This window comes from Notolepis coatsorum (genome assembly GCF_963971535.1).
Source record: "Notolepis coatsorum genome assembly, chromosome: 5".
NCBI lineage: Eukaryota > Metazoa > Chordata > Actinopteri > Aulopiformes > Paralepididae > Notolepis > Notolepis coatsorum.
In genome coordinates this window covers 12,102,899-12,125,030 of record NC_140169.1, presented here as the reverse complement: position 1 = coordinate 12,125,030, position 22,132 = coordinate 12,102,899, and the positions used below count along the sequence as shown (strand labels likewise).

Sequence of the window (22,132 nt, the reverse complement as noted above, 5' to 3'; positions counted from 1 at the left end):
GGCTGGGCAGACCACTTGTGGTGCTTGCATCCGAGGAGCTCCGGGCCAGGACGAGTGGACCTGTACATTGGATTACTTTACCCGGACGACGGCGAGCCTTCCACGGCTTGGATTATCTACATGCTTTGGGTGCTTTGATTATTCCATGGATAACGGCCAACACTGCTGAGTGTTGGAACTACCCCCCGGAGAGGAGTCCAGGTGAGACGGCGCTCTACACCAGTGAGGTCGCCTCACGTCTCTCCGTTGTGGACCGGCAGCTACCGTCCACCAGAGGGTCCAGCTGTATTCATCTGCGGACCGAGGTTCTGTGGGCATCGTGTTCAGGACTCTGAATTCTCCCAAGAAATCGTCGGCCAGATGGGATACCGCCAGCGGCTCTTCTAACCCCCCCCTCCTACTGTCTTACAACCAGCGGGACCCCCCCCCCCCCCTTAGTGTATCCAGCTATAATCATTTAAGTACCATCGCTATAGTTCCCTAAAGAACCGGGTTGTATATTTACTCCCTGCGTAACCAGAGATTGGACATTCAATGTTGATTTACCTACGAATACTCATTTGCCATACAAGTGCATTTCAAATCATAAATGTCATCAAGTGAACGTTGTATATACCCTTTGCTATATGAAATATTCGATTTGTACATTTGTGTGGACTTCGTTTCATCAGGTGGGAAAGTGTTCATCATATCTATATCATGTACTGGATGGCCAGAAGTTAAAGTACAAGAGGTAGTGGTTTAATAATACCATACTTATCAATACAGTCAGGGAATTGTACCCCTCAGTTACAATTTCAATACATTTTTTTTCCTTCTTCATGAAAGTCACCGTTGGCCTAGTCCACATTGTTTATTGAACAAAAATACAACATGCAAGTTGGCCTTTAACACTTTGATCGCCATGGTTAAATTCATAATTTACCATCCCTAGCCAGCTCTATTTGTCTATGGAGAAGTTCCCCTTCTTTGCAGGGCTATAACTTTTTTAATTGTATTGCTAAATTGACATTATTATGGCCCATTCAATGTCCTATATCTATTGTTCAGGGTGTAGCAACGTTATACTTTTTCATTCACATATTCATACTAAAATACGGTCTAAAGTATAAGTGTTTTTATCGTTTTCTGCAGCTTTCTCCAGAACTTGATTTATAGCCCCAAATGCATTATATTGATGATCAAATACAGTTTGGTAGCGATCGGTGCCAGATAAAAAATGTCAACTGGAGGTACTTCTAGAAGTTACTACGTATGATCTGATGGCGCTCTTGTACCGTTAGAGAGTTGAGTGGAGCTCAGCAGTATATCTCAGGTCCCCGGGAGAGAAATATGATTTCGATCACAGATTTTTGAAATATTGATATCAAAGACGTGTTACGGCGTCTTCGGCAGAATGAGCATGGCGGTCAATGACGAGTTTCGGCGTTTCCGGCGATTAAAGTGTTAAACTAGAGCTGGGCATAGATTACATTTTTTTATCTAGATTAATCTACCTGCAATGCGGAATTAATCTAGATTAAAATGGCTCAAAAAAACAAAAAAAAGTCTGCCGAAGGCATTCAAAATATGTGTTCTACCCAAATAATGACCAGAGGAGGAGATTTATCCTCCTCTTCATCTGAGGAGTCACTAGCTGTTCTATCTCCTTGTTCAACAACATGTCTCTTCTTTTTGTAATTTCCAGTGTTTCTTTTAAAACCAGATTTATCGTAATTTTCTGTGCACCTTCATTTCTTAATCCACACACAAACCTGTCTCTCAATGTGTCTTTTAGTGAATCTCTAAATTCACAATGCTGCTGACTGGTTGCTCACACACAGACTGCTGCAGAAGCAGGTTTCTCAACAAATTCAGTGCAAGCTCAGTGTAACAGTTCCATGAATGAATGAATGAAAACTTTATTTAACAGATCCTATACTAACTGATCCGATGAACATATGACCCACACTAGATGAATGGTATAATGTTGCCCACGGAATTATAAACGCCCCCTCACCCATCCGGTCAACATCAGATCATACGTAGTAACTTCTAGAACCATGTCTAGTTGGAATTTTTTATATCGCACCGATTGCCATCAAACTGTATTTCATCATCAATATAATGCATTTGGGGCTATAGATCACGTTCTGGAGAAAGCTGCAGAAAGAGATGAAAACATACTTATACATTAGACCATACTTTAGTATGAATATGTGAATGAAAAAGTTTAATGTTGCTTCACCCTGAACAATACATATAGGACATTGAATGGGCCCTAATAATGGCAATTTAGCAATAGAATTTAAAAAGTTATAGCTCTGCAAAGAAGGGGAACTTCTCCATAGACAAATAGAGCTGGCAACCTATGGTATATCATGAATTTAGCCTTAGGCAATCAAAGTGTTAAAGGGGAACTATTTTACTATTTCTTTCACTATTTGGGCACTTTTACACAATTCCTGTGAGTTTATGGAACACCTCTGTAATTATATATATTTTTTAATTCATTGTTTTGTATTTCTAATCAAGTCCTCAAAAACAGCATTTTTCTACCTCAAGATCTCGAGCTGTTTTGAGCCTGGGCTCCTAAACCACTGCGCCGCGGCGCCGGCGCCTGAACATTATCATGCAGCGGTGTCTTTCTGACATCACAAATCATCACATTTTCAGATGACTCAGTTCAGTGAGGGTGAATATTGTGAGAGGAGAATTGGAAGAATGCGCCAATATGAGAATTAGAGACATAGATCATATTAATATAAGTCCACATAGCTAGGAAACAATGCTAAACACTGAAAAAGGCCATTTATAAGATAGTTCCCCTTTAACATTCACTTAGACACTTTAACACATTGAGTGCCACGCCCCTTCTGGGAAGTGACCACTTCCGGCCCATTAACCCCATGTAAACGTAGTTGTAGTTTGTAGAACTAAACCTATATTTTATAGTATCGCTATGGGTCTAATAACGCCCTTGAGTCTCATTGAGCTGCTTCTGGTCAACGTGCATAAACAGATTCTTTTTTCATCCGTACATTTCCATTTGATACCGTTTTGAATATGAACATAGTCCGGCCGCTTCTGAGCAATTCCAGGGAAAAGACACAAAAACAGCATTTTTGTGTAATTCAATAAACACGTTGTAATTTTTCGCCTGATTATCGGATCTTCCTCAAATCAACGCTAGATCATCACTATTATCCTTTGTCGTGCACGCATGCAATGTGATTTAGACCGGCGCGCCCCCCTTCCCCCCTCCTGCTACCCAACGGCAGAACAGCCAGACACATAAACACATATAGCTTCAATCGCAGTAGAAATAAATATCAGATCAACGCAAGCTTTCATATATGGTGTCCTTACCTGGTCTCTGAAGTAATGGAATAAAAAAGAATCCAATAATCTCATCGCCATTCCAGTTATCCACAACGACCGTGCCTCCGACGTTATTGGGCATTGCTCTTCAACGGGCGGGTGGGGTCAGTTGTCCAAGCCATCCCTAGAAGCATGTGTTTTGCCGGAGTGTTTAGGACCCGCCCCCACTTAGTATAGAAAATAAACGAACCCGTTTCTAACCGGGTGCATTATTGGCCGAAGGCGTTAGAGGGCGGTATAATACCGTCTGCCAGCTCAGACACACTCAGTATGCACAAGGTGCCCCGCTGAATTATGAATGGATATAGATAATAAAATAAATACCGTGACAGAAACTTAGATCTACGTTTTCCGGCACTCAACGATCGGGCGACAGAAACGTAGATCTATGTGAACGGCAGTCAATGTGTTAAACACGTTTTAACACTACACCATATTTTATCTATTTATTACTAAAAGATTTGCACTACATCACTACCTCATTTGTGCATTTTTGTATAGTGTTTTTGGTCTTTATTCTTTAAACTTTTACTGTATGAAGCACAATCTTAGGGGGCTCATGCAGACCTTATATGTAACAAATAAAACAAAACTTGAACTTGAAGATATGGCATTATTTAATAAAGCATCTTACTACTCCAGTGTAGTATATAGTGTGTGTCTTGTTCTCAGATTGTGAGTCTGTGTGTATCAGTGTAGTATACAGATGGAGCACTCGAGATTCAGTTACCTTCTGCTGCTCCTCTGCCACTTTAGAACTAGCACTCAGGTGTTATATTTCGGGGGCTGGTGGCTGGCTCCCAAAGTGAACAAAGGGAGTGTACTTAACTTAAGTGCTCCCCCAGGGAGGGGGTCGGGGGCTACTGTCCTCAAGATAATTTTTAATAAGTGGGTTCGGGACAGTCTGACATGGGATACTGCCCATATATTAGTGTTGAAAAAAGCTAAGGAATCGGATGGAGCTGGGGCGTTTGGGACGAATACAAATTTAAGATGAAAAAGTCTCCCCAGCCGGATGTAGTATATAGTGTGTGTCTATGTGTATCAGTGTAGTATATAGTGTGTGTCTATGTGTATCAGTGTAGTATATAGTGTGTGTCTGTATCAGTGTAGCATATAGTGTGTGTCTGTGTATCAGTGTAGTATATAGTGTGTGTCTTGTTCTCACATTGTGAGTCTCTTTTGCCTCTTTTCCACTGCATAGTACCTACTCGACTTGTTTCGTTCATTTTGCACTGCAGGTAGTACTCCGTTTGTCTCCGTGTGGGGAGACGGGGCCGCTGGCGTACAGTGATAGGTATCTTCAGTTCATTACTGTCTAATATTTGACATCCAGCTCTCTGGAATGTGGCTGAATGTGCCAGTGGGTCGAGTGACAAGCCAGCCAGGCACCCAGAAATACATTGACCTGATGACCTGTGTGACCTGTGTGACCTAATGCATGGCTGTATCTGGGCACAGGCCAGTGAGAGGAGTAAACCAGATTCATCCTTAGACTACCATATACGACCAAGTCTGATCATCTATTATAATAACCAGTGGCTCGCAAAATTTGGAACCCACATAGTATTTAAGCCATGATGTGTTTGTCATTCTGGATCCTTGCAGCCCCCATGGAGGGCTGTGGTCTCCAGGACTGTTCTCGTTCTCCGTGTGTTCCTGTCAATAAATACCATCGATTGACTTCACATTTGTTTCCTTGTTTCAGCTGGCTCATACATATCAATCCAACTAATTAAGTTTTATACTATTGTCGTGGAAATATATTATCATGTTTTTTTTTTTTTTTTTTTATATATTATTATTGCAAAACAAAAATTATTAAAAGTCAGTACTCAACACACAATGCATAATGAAACTAACAATCAAGGTGGCTAAAATGACATGCAAGTACAGAAACAGAAAACAAAAAAAAGTCTATAATAATATTTTACCGTATACAGTGTATATCCAACGAAATTACCAATTATACCAATGCCTTATGCCCGCTCTTAACTGGGCGATTTTCGGCCGTCCCAGACGAAAGATGACCAATCGTGGCATAATCTGTGGTCGTGGGCGAAATCGTGGCTCCAAGACGCAGGTCATACGTCGCACAGTGAGAGAGGTTCAAAGATGACCGACGTGCAAGTCTTGCGATCAAAGATGCCTGCGACACATATCTGACAGTGCTTGATATTCTACGACCAGCGTCAGCTACCAACCAATAGAAATGCAGCATGATGACGTGTGATCAGTGCGACCGCATGATGACGTGTGATCAGTGCGACACATGTGCGTTTATGTGGGACAGTGACTGTACAATCTAATAATGCCGCCCCGCAAACGGACGCCAATTGTGTGGAGTCGTATCAAAGAGGAGAGGCTTGTCGAGTTGTGGCAACAGAAGCAATGCCTGTATGATGTGTCCTCCAGCTGTTACCATGACCGTGTACAGAAGGACAAAGAATGGAAGGAAATGGCGGAGGAATTGCAGCTCCCGGGTGAGTTTAACGTTAGTGGCTAGCTAGCTAGCTAGCGGCTGGCTAGCTAGCTAGCACACACACACACACTATGCAAGTACAGTCTTGTTTCTGTCAGCCCACTTTCAGTGTACATTAACTAACGTAATGTTGTTATTGCGCTTCACAGCCGAAGAGGTGGTAACGCATGCAGCGTCCCTGCGCACCCAATACGGGAAGCTATTACATCCCAAACCCAGTGGAAGTGGGACTAAAGACCCAACCCAGCGACAGACATGGATACTGAAGTACCTGGACTTCCTAAAGCATCATGTATTGCCTCGTCAGTCCTACAGCACCCTGGAGGTATGTGTATATTTGGAAATTGACAATAATAACGTACTTACTGTACATACTTGATTGATTGATTGAAAACTTTATTAACAGATTGCAGAATGGGTACAATACAGTACAGCTCAATACACACAATTGTTAAGGGGATGCAGACCAGAGAAAGACTTTCGTCTTGTTTACATCAGGGTCCCCCATTTTCAATTCATCAGGATTGAACCACTAAAGTTGTCAGACCGTTTATTTCTTAATAATGAATACTATAGTCTGTGGTGGCCTTAAATTTCTCTTTTAATTACACGTTTAAAATCAACTGGATGAACGTTTCTCTGTAACCCATTCTATTTGGAATTTTATACCAAACTATATTTTCCATATATCTACAAACTATATACTGTAGTAGCCTTTGTAAAATACCCTGTAACCCACTGCCTCTCGTGGTTTATTGCTTAATTATCACCTTGTACTGTGTCCTACAGTTCACAAATGGTGTCACCTGCATAATCATTGTGTGTATACTTGGTCAATAAAGATTATTCTGATCCTATGTCCTTCATCCAGCTAGATGATTCAGTGACGGACAGCTGTGCTGACACTGCTGAACAAGATCCAGAGAGTGATGACCTTGGGGAATCAGCGGTGTCAGAATCATCAGCACAGGACCCACCAACCCGTACATCCACACCCGCACCCACACCCACACCGGGTGGTCAGGCAAAAGTGGTCCGGAGCAAGCCATGGGAGAGAGGGCTGAACCTTGAGAGAGAGAAGATTGACCTCCTCAAGCAAGTAGTTTCAGACAACAGAGATGATGATGATGAAGATGTAATTTTTGGTAAACAGGTGGGCAGTGAGATGCGTCACGTAACGGATCCTGTTGAAAAAATGCGAGCAAGGCGGTCCATCATGAGGATGATTTATGAATCTCAGGACAGAAGCATGTCAATACGTCAACAGGTGCAGGGTCCTGCATCACAGCCGAATCAGCCGATGTATCGCACCTTCCCACACAACACACCACACCAGCGGCAAACGCAAACCTTTCAACCCTACCACCAGCCTCCTCCCACTCCCAGTTCTCAACCGTCTAGTAGCTACATGGGGATGCTCAGTGAAAATTCAGATACGCAGGCTGAATATGATTTCTGATAATCAGTACAACTGGTAGTGTGGTAGTGCCATTGTCCACTTGTTTTTTTTTCTTGTAATTTTAATGATGTATATTTTCTGGGTCTGGCGGCCGTGGGCTCTGACTGGGGGGGGGCCGTGGTTCGGGGTCTCTGCGGGTCGAGGCATTAAAGAGGCGTGATGCTTTGGCCCGCGGGGGTGCCGGACACCGGGTCCTCCGTGGTTGGGGTTCGTGGCTGCCTGCCTCAGGAATCTTTTTTTTTTTATAGTACGTTTTATTTTCCTTATACTTTGCACTTTATTTGAAGTTTTCTAGCCCCTGTTGAGCAGTGAACAGTAAGTTCATATACTGTAATTTCAAAAAAAAATTGATATCTTGAAGCACCTTCTTACATTCTTTTTTTGTGATCAAAAGGGGGAGCAGAGCGTATATATACTGTATTTGTATATACTGTATAGAAATACTGTAATTTCTTAATTTTTTTGATATCTTGAAGCACTTGCTAATCTTGAAGCACTTGCTATTCAAATAAAAAAATAATTACTTTGATAAACCATTCCAGTTTCATTTATTTACATTTCTCAGACAAACAAGGAAATAGAATGAAATGAATAATAAAGCAGTTATAATAAAGACAAAGAAAATGATTAATTACCACTTGTATCGGGGTTATCAATGACCCGTGTTAGATTGATATTTCAATTTTGTAGAACTTCAGGGTCAAGGTCCAGCAGTCTTACTTCCATCCAAGTAAATCTACAAGTAAGCTAGTGACCACTGTCCCTGTTGTTGGTGAGCTGTTGTTTTTGTTTACTCTAACTCTATGTGTGTTGTTTGTTCCCTTGCATTCTCCCCTCTTAATTCTCCCCAACGTTGTACTAATCGGAGACAATGCCCTTCGGCTGGGCGATGAGGTGACCCCCCCCCCTTGATTGGTGCACACGTCTGGTCAGCCCTGAATCAAAAGCTGTAACTTCATACTGAATATGCATTTCAATGGACAATGATGGAAATTAATTAACTTATATGCTTGTCATAAAACTGCCCTGTAGTTTGTGAGGTTAGCTGCCGACAGAGAGACAGGTGGACAGAACCAACCTGATAGGAGATAATTATTATATTATATATAGTGTAGAGGCAAAAACCAACATTCGTCTCTATGTGGGGGAATGGTATCCAACAAACAGTAAAGTAGCAACGGAGAATGAGACACTAGTCTATTAACATTATATCATATCATCAACAGTGTATATTTGCATATCGTATATGTCACAAATGTAACAGTACTATATACCTGTATGTCATGCATGTCCCTATGTGCCTTTAAATAAAACAGAATAACAAGGTTAGCCTGTAGGCCTACCTATATGGTTATCGTATTTAACGTGTGGATATTTACGTAGCTTAACATGTAGGCCTACATTTGAACTCGATAGGCCCTACAAGTAGGCCTAGGCATATGTTATTTTCTTTTAGGACATGTATAATGATTTTAGGCCCAACAGTTAGGCTATGGTGTATAGGCCTAGTGTTCAAACACCATCTTTATAACCAAAAAAGTACAAAAGGACATTACAACATGTCTTCCTGCCAATGCACAGAACCTGATGGTGAGACAAAGTATTGTTTCAGTGTGTCGCGCTGCTCCTTTGCAGTTCTGTTGGCATTCCGATCCCTGCTAGCAGGCACTGATGCCAGGGCGGCATCACTGCGCCAGCTCCCAGGGATGATGTGGTGGTCCTCATCCTCCGTGTCGACCAGAGCAGGGGGGATGTAGGTGTCTGTGGCCTGGGCTCGTAGGTAGTTGTGCAGGGAGAGAGCAGCCAGGGTTATCTGGGACACTGTATCTGGTTCTAGGGGAATGATGGTGAGAAAGACTCGCCATTTGTTGGCAAGTATGCCAAACGCATTCTCTACAACACGCCTCGCTCTTGACAGTCTGTAGTTGTAGACACGCTGGTCATGGTCAAGCTGTCTGAAGGGGTATGGCTTCATCAGGTGTGTGTGGAGCGGAAAAGCCTTGTCTGCAATGAACATGAAAGGGGTGACTACATCTGTACCTGGCAGACTTTGGGCTGGCGGGACATTTAACTGGTTGCTGTCCAATGCCTTTTTCAGGTCACAGTGGGCATAAACACCTCCATCAGACACTCTGCCCTGGGTTCCAATATTCGCATAGAGGAAACGATAATTGGCGTCTACAACAGCCATCAGGACCACAGAGAAACGAGACTTGTAGTTCCTGAAGGTGCTCCCACTGTTGCCTGGTGGGCGGATGGTGATGTGTTTTCCATCTATGGCTCCGAGACAGTGAGGGAATTGCCAATTCTCCTGGAAGCCACTGGCCACTGCTCTCCACTCAGCCTCTGTAGTCGGTGTCTACACAAACAGACAGACAGACTGCATCAGAACAGTGACATGAATCTATCAATATTTATCTGATCTAGGTATGATTGTCCCATATGTTACATTCTAGCTGCTTCTAAATGGATCTTACCGTCAGGTGATCCTTCTTCAGGACCTGGTGCAACACCTTGCATGTCTCCTTGACAATCACACCAACAGTGCTCTGTCCAATACGGTACTGGAAGCTCAGGGAAGTGAACGACTCTCCTGTCAGCATGGAGAATGATTGTAGAATATCATTTATGTATGCGCGTCGACAAATAAATGTGCCAAACTGCAGCATATCAGAACTATTAGACTGACACATTCTATAGTTACATTCTGGTCACCGCGGATACACTGTAGCCTGAGTTCACTTGGGTTTACCCTCCACTACAACCCCTGATTATTACCTGTTGCTAAGTATCGCAGTGTGATGGACAGTCTCTCTCTGGCAGTGATCGCTCTCCTCATCTGGGTGTCTGCTTTGGAGATATAAGGAGCCACCAGCTGTAGCAGATGATCGAACTGTTCCACATCCATGCGGAGTAGACTTCTGAATCCACTTCGATCATCTGTCTAGAAGTACAACAGGCAGACTTTAATGAGTGCATTGAGAACAACACAAGCTAGCAGTGAGGTAAACAAGCTCAACATTCATTAGGAGGGTACGACACATGTAGCGTTAGCATGCTGACGTTAGTATCTAGAAGTACAACAGGCAGACATTAATGAGTGCATTGGGAACAACACAAGCTAGCAGTGATAACAAGCTCAACATTCATTAGGAGGGTACGACACATGTAGCGTTAGCATGCTGACGTTAGTATCTAGAAGTACAACAGGCAGACATTAATGAGTGCATTGGGAACAACACAAGCTAGCAGTGATAACAAGCTCAACATTCATTAGGAGGGTACGACACATGTAGCGTTAGCATGCTGACGTTAGTATCTAGAAGTACAACAGGCAGACATTAATGAGTGCATTGGGAACAACACAAGCTAGCAGTGATAACAAGCTCAACATTCATTAGGAGGCTACGACACATGTAGCGTTAGCATGCTGACGTTAATAACGTTACTTACCTTAAGTTCCATTTGCAGGACTGGCATTCCCAGTTGGCCTTTTTTCCCTAGCCACGACTTTGTTCTCTTTCTCTTTTTTTTAAATATAGCCGGCCTCTCTAGGCACATAAAAGCCACTATGGCAAGTGTTCGCTTCCTGGACATTGGCATGTTCACAGTCTGCTTCTTCTTCGTATCACGACCGTCTTGTTTACAACTCGTCAGGTTGACGCACACTGATGACACACAGGATAACGCTTTATGATGATGCTACGCTTTATTATGACGCTACGTAGTCTGCGTCGTAGCCTACGACTCTCATCGCACAGTGTACATGCATCAGATTGATGGTCGTACCCAAGATTATTCAATTTGTGTCGCACAGTGTGGCTTGCAAGGAACTTATAAGATGCAAAATATCTCCCAGTTAAGAGCGGGCATTATACAGGATATACCCCTAATACCTATTTTCTAAAACCCTACACACATATGCTCCAGCTCGAACCCCCCCCTCCCGGACCCCTCCTTGGATAGTACCTCCATTATCCCTCACTCCTAACCAGACACTACCATTATAAGCTAGCTTTTATTCTCTCCACCACTTCTAACCACATTGACATTTTGGATTCGTTGAGACCCAGAATTCTTGCTGTAGATATTTCTTGATAAACCACATCGAGATATGTAAGAAACCAAACCTTCCGGCAAATTTTTTCCGGTTGAAACCAGCGTGATGCGATCAGTTTTTTAGCTACTGTGATACCCGATAAAACCAATCTCTTTAGCTGTGGATTTACTGCAAACTCAAAAACATCATTCAATAGTAATACAGAGGGGTGTACTGGTATATTCCAAGATACGAGTTTTGATAATTGATGGGTCACATCTTTCCAGAATGCCTTAACTGGTGGGCAGTCCCAATACATGTGCATAAATGTCCCTTCGTCTCCATTTGTACATTGGGAGCATTTTGAGTCTTGTTTAAGACCCATTCTGTTCAGTCTTATAGGAGTCAAGTATGTCCTGTGAATATAGTTAAGATTGATTTGTTGATGGTCCGGGTTCCTTGATGTAAGACGGACATTTGCCCATGCTTCTTGCCAATCAAAGTCACTTTCCAGGTCTGGTATATCATGTTCTTATAGATCTGTGTTGAGATATCATGTTATACAGCTTGACTCTCAGTATGACCAGGTTGACTGCATGTGTGTATGTCTCTTTAAGAACACTGTGACATCCCCCCAGTCATAACAAAGTTGTTGTTGCTCCCAGTGACTCAGAACCATTTTTGTTTACCTTCATCATCATATCTGATATTATGTTATGACTGACAACTGTGTATTTAACATACGTGTGAACAGCGTTCTGGGTCATTTTATGGCCAGATGCTACTGTGTGAACATGTGTCTCTGACTGTAAACTGAACTTTCATTGTGGCCACGGTGAAATAAACTTTTCTATTATTAATAATGACTCAGAATGATTAATGTAAACGGCTCATCGTTTTGTCCTTTAATATTTCCCATTACACTATCAACAGCATGAGAGCTCCGTGAGCACTGAGCATAGCTATGTCAGTGAGGGCTTGGAGCAAGCCAGCCAGAGTAAACACAAGTGGAGATTTGGAGGAATTAAAAAATGGAATTGTTTTTAACACTTTCAGAGCCGGCCGTGTTTTCCTTTTTACCCCCTTGAATGCCCATCATCCACTTCAATGTTAGCGTTAATATTTCCTAATCTATGTTTTTTTTTATTTTGATCCACTTTTTCTCCCATTTTCTATATTTTCTCCCATCCCAATTTGGTATCATCCAATTCAACCCTCCCCTGTCACGAACGCTGTTTCTTGCCTCCCACAAGCCGGCTGCAATGTGGACTAAGTCATACATAGCACAAGTCCCCTCCGGTACTTGAGGTAACAGCAGTCGCATCTTTTCACCTGCGCAGCTCGATCTCTCAGTGGCGAGGAGTAACGCGTGGGAGGCTCACGCTGCCCCAGACACTTCCTGATTCTACTGCGCAGGCGCACCAACCGACCTGTAGGAGTCGCTGTCCACAACGCCCGATCCCCACCCATCAGTTTCCCACCCCCTAATACGGCCAATGTGTATTAGTATGAACGACCAGCTAAACTGAAAGCAATGTGGAGCGCTGGGCTCGAACAGGCAAGCCCAGCGTCTCCGTCATTCATGGCGAGCGCCTTGCCCACTACGCCACGTAGCCGCCATTGCCTAATCTATGTTTTAAATTATGGCTATGTGTCTAATCTGCCCGTCGCTTACCAATTCTCTAATCCAACATATATGTAAAGAAACAACATACTCCAGTTAACGGTATATTTTTTTAATGATTCGTTACGGCGTAATCAATACTTAATTGCGTTCGGGACCTCCATATTTTTGGGGTATTCATCAGAAAACTCGAATCCGGGATTCGGCTACCATCAGTGGGGTAAGAACTGTGGATTTTCAGCCTCGCTCTCTGGAGCTTAAACGGAGTTTCGATTCCTGGCTAGAGGAGCGCGTCGCGGCTCATGCGCATGCGCACGCTCGGCCAATCAGAGCGCAAAACGCCAATGCGGAAGCACTCTTGGGCTGCCTTTAATATAGACGTGGCCCTGCTCCCAAGTAGCCCACCCCCTTCCCCCCCTCTTTTAAGCTACCGATCCAATTTTTTTTTTATTATTTTTTTGACATGACATAAAACTAGACACACAAGTATTAACAGTAAATATCCACAATAAATCACAGGATTATACATTCCAATATTTGAATCAATATAGATGTAGTTTATGAGATATATACATAATACTTGCAATACAATACAATACATACATATGCTCTTACTCGCTCTTCTTCCCCCCCCCCTCAGGACCCCCCTTGGATAATCCATCCATTATTTCGTTTATAACCAAGGATTACAATTCATATGCTAACCTTTATTCTCTCCACCACTTCTAACCAGATTGCAATGCTGGCTTCATTGACACCTAAAATTCTTGCTGTAGATATCTCTAGATAAATCACATCGAGATAAGTAAGAACCCATACCTCACCCACACTCCCCCTTAACACTTTGAGCGCCAGCCGTGTTTTCCTTTTTACCGGCTGGAATGCCACCATCCACGGCCAATGTTAACGTTAATATCGCCTAATCTATGTTTTAAATTATGGCTATGTGTCTAATCTGCCCGTCGCTTATCAAAGAATCATTTTCCAGTCAACATTGTCAAGGCAGATTGTATTTTTATCGCTTCATTTCCGTTTGATAGCATTTTGAAAATCACCCGTTTTCGGGGAAAAAACAACCCATGCCTATGATAATCGCCTTTTACTGGAATATTCCAGAACGTTGTCATTTGTCTGCCTATTTATGAATCGTTTTCAAATAAACGCTAGATGATCGATAGTATATGTGTGCGCAAGCACGCTTGTGCCGTGCGCTGATAATCGCTGCTCTTATTTCCTCATGGCTTTTACAGTCAAAACAGCCATATCACATATCACATAAACGCTTATATATCCGTGAAAATTAGTCTGATTATCCTAAGACTGATAACATAGATTCCTTACCTGAGGTCAGATGGTATCCAAATGGTTTATTCCAATTTCCGATCGCCATTCGAAAAAATCGATAATTGTATTGATCCATCGTGTGTACAGTATAACCCATATTCGCCGTGGCTCAGAGGCTCCAGAATGAACTCTGGTAGACCCCGGCTGCATCAGTGAGAAGTAAAATGTGGAGTCAGAAATCCGTTCTCCCATTCACTTTCATTGAGTCCATTCCAAAAGGGTGATTTACCATCTGGGAGACGATAGGGGGCGCTTTTTTCACATCTGAGCGCCGGCGGTCCCTGGATCTCCAACGGTAGGCTTGCGTGATGCAATATGATTTCAGATCGCTAATAAAAAAAATAAAAACCCCGAGAATACTCGTGACGTGGCATTCAACGGTAGGGGCGTAAACCAGAGAAAAGCCGTGAGTGGCATACAAAGTGTTAAAAGGCATACAGACACATTACCAAGAAGTGAATTCACCTCTTGGTATAGTGATCTGCGATGTCGCCCTCGGCGTGGGAGACCGGGGTTCGACTCCTACTCAGGGCATGTCAAATAAGACCGGTTTCAGTGGTGCCGTGACCCGGATGCCCTGGGTGGAGTTAGTTCATGCCAACCGCTGAGTGCCAACCGACGAGAAATCTCTTTTTTTTTTATTATCGATTTCCATAAATTTTTCATCAATCTAGCCTCATGTTACCAGTGGGGATCTATCTCAGCTCGAACAGGGAAAATACCGCCCCCTATCGTCTCTCCGGATGGTATTGCACCCATTTGGAATGGACTGAATGAAATTGATGGAAAAAAGAAAGTCCGGATTCCACATTTTACTTGTCAGGCATGTAATACGAGCCGATTGCAGTCTTCGCCGACCAGCAGAACAATACCCAGCGTTGGATCAATAAACGCGATCGATATTTGGAATCAGGAATTGGAATATTTTTGAAGAACATCTGATCTGAGGTAAGGAATCTATTTTACCAGTATTGGGATAATCAGAGCTCTTTTCACAGATATATCAACGTTGTGACTCGACGCGACCAAACCCGATTTGATTCGGGCAGAGAGAGCTGTCAGGAAGTGAACAAATGTCTTGCTCTTCAGAAAATCTAAAAAAATCGAAATCTTGTTTTTTTTTACATCTTTGAAATGTCATTAATGTGTTCCCTTATTTGCCCTTATTTGCAAACTTAAATACAACTTGTAAATGAGGTAATTATTGTTATATAGTTCAACAAGTATTGTCTCTCATACTGTGGAAAAACTACACGTGAGGGCTATTCGCTGGGTGCGGCCTGTCTGCGTATTAAGTACAGGTACTTATCGAGGTGTTGAAACACACACAAGACACACGCTCTCCTTTCTTAGAGAGAGAATAACAATGTTAATACACTATCTTAATGTTATAAGTTATAAGCAACGTAACTTGTGACAAACGCTGTGTCTAAATAAAAAAGATAAAAAAAGGCCGCCGTCATTAAATTAACACTTTAATCGCCATGGGTTAAATTCATAATTTACCATCCCTCGCCAGCTCTATTTGTCTATGGAGAAGTTCCCCTTCTTTGCAGGGCTATAACTTTTTAAATTCTATTGCTAAATTGCCATTATTATGGCCCATTCAATGTCCTATATGTATTGTTCAGGGTGTAGCAACGTTAAACTTTTTCATTCACATATTCATACTAAAATATGGTCTAAAGTATAAGTATGTTTTTATCGTTTTCTCAGCTTTCTTCAGAACGTGATTTATAGCCCTAAATGCATTATATTGATGATCAAATACAGTTTGGTAGGAATCTGTGCGAGATAAAAAGTTTCAACTGGACGTGGTTCTAGAAGTTTCTACGCATCATCTGATGATGACCGGATGGGCGGGGGATCGTTTATAATTCCGTGGGCAGCGTTAGATGATTTATCCAGAGTGGGTCATATGTTCATCAGATCAGTTAGTATAGAATACGTTAGAAAATAACGCTGAATCTTACCGTGGCTTCCTCGCGCCGCTGGCAGATGAGCGTGGAACAGATTTTTTTCTATTATAGGATGTAGAAATGCCCGATCCATTTCCAGGTTGTATAATAGTATATACGTCCAAATAATGTTGTTTATTGAGTTAGGGCGAGCGATCTATTATCCAGTGTTTCAAGATGGGAGCTATAGCGAGTGGCCGGACCACATATGGATGAGCACTACCGGTTCAAAGGTTAATATCCGGTTGGCGATCTGCCGATCGGCCACCAGATGGCGCTCTTGAACCGCTAGAGAGTTGAGAGGAGATCAGCAGTGTGTCTCAGGGCTCCGGAAAGGAAATATGATTTCGATGACAGATTTTTGAAATATTGACATCAAATACGAGTTACGGCGTCTTCGGCAGAATGAGCATGGCTCGGAATGACGTGAAAACTCGTCCGCGGCGATCATAGTGTTAAACACCATTAAAACACATTTAGAATGTCACGAATTTTATGAGCGAACAAATTTCGTTAGAGTGCATTTTTTTCTATTTACTTCATTATTACTTCACCAATGCTATGCCTACTATTATTGGAGGATAATCGATCACTAAAGAACTGCATAGGAGCCTACTGAATATTTATATTAATATATTTAATTAATGATCTACTGTGTTGAATTAGAGCAGTCAATTTGGTTATGCTGTGCAGTAGCTTGTTGATTAATACAGTGCAGCTGTATTGATTTAGTTTCGCTCGTCAAGCCTCTTGCCATACTTTAATATAGCGGGTTTTGTTTAGTGTTATTATTGTCATTATTATTATTATCATTATCATGATCATCTTCACTACTGTCTTTTTTTATTTATTTTTTTATTATTATTATTATTGCAGCTTGTTATTCCCTTTTTTCGAGACACTTAATCAAAGTATGCAAACTCTATCAAGTGTGTCACGCAACATACTTTAATGTAACGTGTTTTGCTTAGTGTTATTATTATTGTCATTATTATTATCACGACCATATTCACTACTGTTCTCTTTTTTTTATTATTATTGCAGCTTGTTGTTAGCTTTTTTTTTTTTTTTTTTTTCGAGACACTTAATTAAAGTATATAGGCAAACTGTGTGATCAAGTGAGTCACGCAATATTCTATCAAAACGAATTATGGTAAAAACAGTTTGTCACACTAATCTTCTTAGTTTCACGGCTCTACCATCTGAGGTCTGACGTTCGATCATGGATGGGCCACGCACACGACCTACTCATGCTATTAATTTGGCAAAGATCCATGGCTTAGGTATTTAATTTAAAAAACGTTGTCATATGAACCCAGACTGTTGCTCACGACCTTGCCGCACAGACCTCAACCCATTTATATTGGGATTAATACTATAATCTGCCGAATACAACAAGGTTAACACATTATTCATTTTTCTCTTTTATTTTCTCTCTCGCCACTCTCTACCAGACAGCAGATTGTCTATCATTCAAGTAGAGTTAGGCTGAGGGGAGAGAGAGAATCTAAACCTTTTTGTAACTGAGGGGTACAATTCCCTGACTGTATTGATAAGTATGGTATCATTAAACCACTACCGATTATGTACTTTAACTACTGGCCACACAGTACATGATATAGATATGATGAACACTTTCCCACCATGAAACGAAGTCCACACAAATGTATAAATCGAATATTTTATATAGCAAAGGGTATATACAACGTTCACTTAATGACATTTATGATTTGAATGCACTTGTAAGGCAAATGAGTATTCGTAGGCAAATCAACATTGAATGTCCAATCTCTGGTTACGCAGGGAGCAAGTATACAACCTGGTTCTTTAGGGAACTATAGCGATGGTACTTAAATGATTATAGCTGGATACACTAAAGGGGCTGGTTGTAAGACAGTAGGGGGGGGGGTTAGGAGAGCCGCCGGCGATATCCCATCTGGCCAACGATTTCTTGGGAGAATTCAGAGTGCTGAACACGGTGCCCACAGAACCTCGGTCCACAGATGAATACAGCTGGGCCCTCTTGTAGACGGTAGCTGCCGGTCCACAACGAAGAGATGTGAGGCGACCTCACTCGGGGTAGAGCGCCGTCTCACCTGGACTCCTCTCGGGGGGTAGTTCCAACACTCAGCAGTGTTGGCTGTTATCCATGGCATAATCAAAGCACCCAAAGCAAGTAGATAATCCAAGCCGTGTAGGGCTCGCCGTCGTCCGGGTAAAGTAATCCAATGTGCAGGTCCACTCGTCCTGGCCCAGAACTCCTCGGATGAAAGCACCACACGTGGTCTGCCCAGCCTGGTTAAGACTCTAGATAACGCCAGGAACGATGGGGGTACTGCTCACTCCACAACTCTAACCGACCGATGCACCATACATAATAGACTATTATTAACTTAATAGAAATACGTCCCACTCGACGGTATAGTGCCAAACTATGACAATTCAACTATTAATCACACGATGTCTCAATGCCATTCTGAGGCCAAATTGACCATACTGCACCACACGTGGGTCGTGGGTGAGGCTTCACGTCTGTTACTTAGTTGGAGGGTAAAGGACTAATGGACTAAAAGAAAGTTCTACTTTACTTGCGCCATATATATATGCGCTGTGAACAAATAGTACCATTCGTATTTCGCCAGACGTATTCCTACGCGGAACCGGGCTTGTAACGACATGTTCGTCGGCACGATTGAACTTGAACCAAGGGGCTTGGCTGCTGGCGCCAGGTTCTTGTCCAATGAGAGAATGAAACTATTATGGGCTGTTAGTAGACTAAAGGGATATTCAGTGTATATGTACAAGGAATATACAAGGGATATCAAACGATATACAAATACTATTAAATATATATCCATAAATAAATATATATATTCGGTTTAATCTGATCCTTCACAACACTTTTGGCATTTAACCTTGTCGGTTTTTATTTGTTTTATTTTTATTTGTGGATGTGTGTATAGGGGTATGTGTTTGTGGGCATTCATGCTTATTACTGCACATATAAAGCCTATTTGTGTCTGAGGGTGTGTGTACATACATGTATATCTACTTCCTATTATTTAATCTAAAGCCTATTTGATTACTGTGGACATTATACTTTTTAGGCTACATGTGGTCATTGTGGTATTAGCTCTCCAAGAACATGAATTTTTGACAATTAGTGTGGTACTGGTAGGCTTGTTTGCATGCACATGGCTATATGAATGTGTGTGAGTACACATGCATTCCTGGACAGGCATGTGTGTGTGTATGTATTATTATTTCCCCTAAAAAGCCTACTTACTGCGCAGATAGGTGCAGCACATATACCCATGCATTTAATATGATTTCGCTTAAAGCCCATTCACTGCGTTGGTATGAATACTGCATTTACTATTTCATCTAAAGCCTTTTTTTATTTTTATTTTTTCTTTATGCATGGGCAGCAGGTGCACGCACACACTTATTATTATTTTCACTCAAAGCCCATTTCAGGTGTGTAAGTGCAGCATTAACGCAGGCACACGTGCAATACGTATATGCACTTTATTGCAGTTATTAGTTCATATAAAGTCCATCTGCTAAATGTGAGACATTTACTTGTGGCCATGTCTGATGCCATAGCTTCAGTTTATAGGTTTAGTTCAAAAAGTTGTAAAAATCTCTCTGCTGGACAGAGACCACGAAACTCGGGAGACACAGGGGGGACTTTATGCACATCCCACACCAGGTGGGATGCAGCGTAATCTCCGGATAGGAGAAGTTATAAAAGTAGGAAAGTTATCCTGCTGGGAGTATAGAGGGGAGGTGGGTGGGCATGTAGGGGGGGGAGATAGACGCATGGGTGGGTTCGTACGGGTGGATTTGGAGGGGTGGGATATGGACAAGGGCGGATGTAGGTATATTGTTATTGTTTGTTTCCCCCCTTCCCCCTTCCCTCTTCCTTTGGCTCAGAAATCTCATCAGGTCTTGGAATGTCGTGTCTCCCTACATAAAATCTCAATATGATTGGTCAGGGTAAGAAGCTTCGCTTTATCTCTTGGAATCTGAAGGGTGCCAACCAGCCTGTAAAAATTAATAAAGTAATGAATCATCTAAAGCAACTCAGGGGTGACATTTTATTTTTGCAGGAAACTCATCTTCGGTCGACAGAGGTTCATCGAATCAAGCGCCCCTGGATAGGGAATATATTTCATTCTAAATTCTCAGCTAGAGCAAGAGGTGCTGCCATCCTTATAAATAAAAATATCCCCTTCGAGTTATCAAATTCTATTGAAGACCCTAATGGACGATTTGTGATTATTTCAGGTAGGCTATGTGGTACACCTGTGATTATGGCATGTGTCTATGCACCTAACTGGGATGATGACAAATTCATATCCAATTTCTTCTCCTCCTTTCCCAAGGTAGATGACCACTATTTAATTATCGGTGGTGACTTTAATCTGGTACAGGACCCTACCTTAGATAGGTCGTCGTCCAACCCCCACTTCATATCCAAATCAGCTAAAATTCTCAACACATATAAAAATAGTTTAGGTTTATTCGACCCCTGGAGAGCTAAACCACATTCAAATAAAGCTTTTTCTTTTTTCTCACATGTACACCACTCTTATTCGCGTATTGACTTCTTCCTTTTGGACAACCGCTACCTGTCAGATGTACATTCCTGTGAGTACCACAGTATTGTGATCTCAGACCACGCCCCCACCTCAGTCGATATTACCTTTTCTAGATATGTTCCCCCTTTCCGACAATGGAGGCTCAACTCATCAATGTTGGCCCAAACTCCTTTCAAGGAATTTCTTGAGGTACAGATTTCCTTATTTATAGACACCAATGACTTTCCCGAAATCTCTAGGTGCACCTTATGGGAAACCTTTAAGGCATATATGCGGGGTCAGGCAATTTCTTTTATCTCCATCTTAAATAAAACAGAAAGAGCTGATCTGACTGCAACCGCAGAACATATAGCTAGGGTCGATAGCCTTTACGCCTCAGCCCCTACCCCGGCCCTTTATAAAGAACGTCTTCAACTCCAATCTAAATTCAATTTACTGACCACAAATAAAACGCAGAAGCAGCTATTCTTGACCAAACAGCGGTTCTTTGAATTTGGTGACAAGGCGGGGAGACTGCTTGCTCACCAAGCACGTGCCACATCCCTATCCAGACTGATCCCGATCCACGACTGGTGATGTTATTTTAGACCCTGTAGAGATTAATAAAACGTTCCTTGCCTTTTATTCAGAACTGTATACCTCACAGTGTTCTTCAGACATATGGGAAGGGGACAACCCTCTAGAGGAGATTGCCTTCCCCAATATTGATCAAGACCTAGCTAAGGCACTGGGCGGTCCGATTAAGATTACAGAAGTACTGGAAGCAATTACGTCTCTACAGAATGGTAAAACACCGGGCCCAGATGGGTTCACTGTGGAATTTTTTAAGTCATTCTCTACATCCATCGCTCCAATTCTCCAGGAAATGTATAACGAGTCCTTTTCGAAGGGTCGCATGCCCCCAACTATGTCTGAGGCCTCGATCTCTCTCCTGCTCAAGAAAGACAAGGACCCTCTTCTATGTGGCAGCTATAGACCCATTTCACTTTTAAATGTAGACTTAAAAATTCTATCCAAAATCCTAGCCAAACGTTTACAACAGGTATTACCAAGTTTAATCTCAATTGACCAAACAGGATTCATGCTGGGTAGACACTCCTTTCATAACACTAGAAGGCTTCTTAATATACTCAATTCCCCTAACTCTATGTCACCAGAAGTAATTGTCTCCCTGGATGCAGAGAAGGCCTTTGACAGAGTGGAGTGGGGCTACCTTTTCTTTATACTGCTGAAATTCGGTTTTAGCCCTGACTTTATTGCCT

At 42.2% G+C, this 22,132-nt stretch overlaps 1 protein-coding gene across 1 annotated transcript; it reads right to left on the bottom strand.

Annotated features, from left to right (window-relative positions):
* Positions 1-8,853: 8,853 nt before the first annotated feature.
* LOC311229267 (uncharacterized protein) lies at positions 8,854-10,241 on the bottom strand (the record flags this gene model as incomplete). Its single annotated transcript, XM_084315332.1, has 3 exons — positions 10,080-10,241; positions 9,779-9,894; positions 8,854-9,660 (listed from the first exon to the last, which is right to left on the bottom strand). Exons 1-3 carry the CDS (start codon positions 10,207-10,209, stop codon positions 8,854-8,856), a joined length of 1,053 nt encoding a protein of 350 aa, XP_084171458.1. The 5' UTR covers positions 10,210-10,241.
* Positions 10,242-22,132: the final 11,891 nt, after the last annotated feature.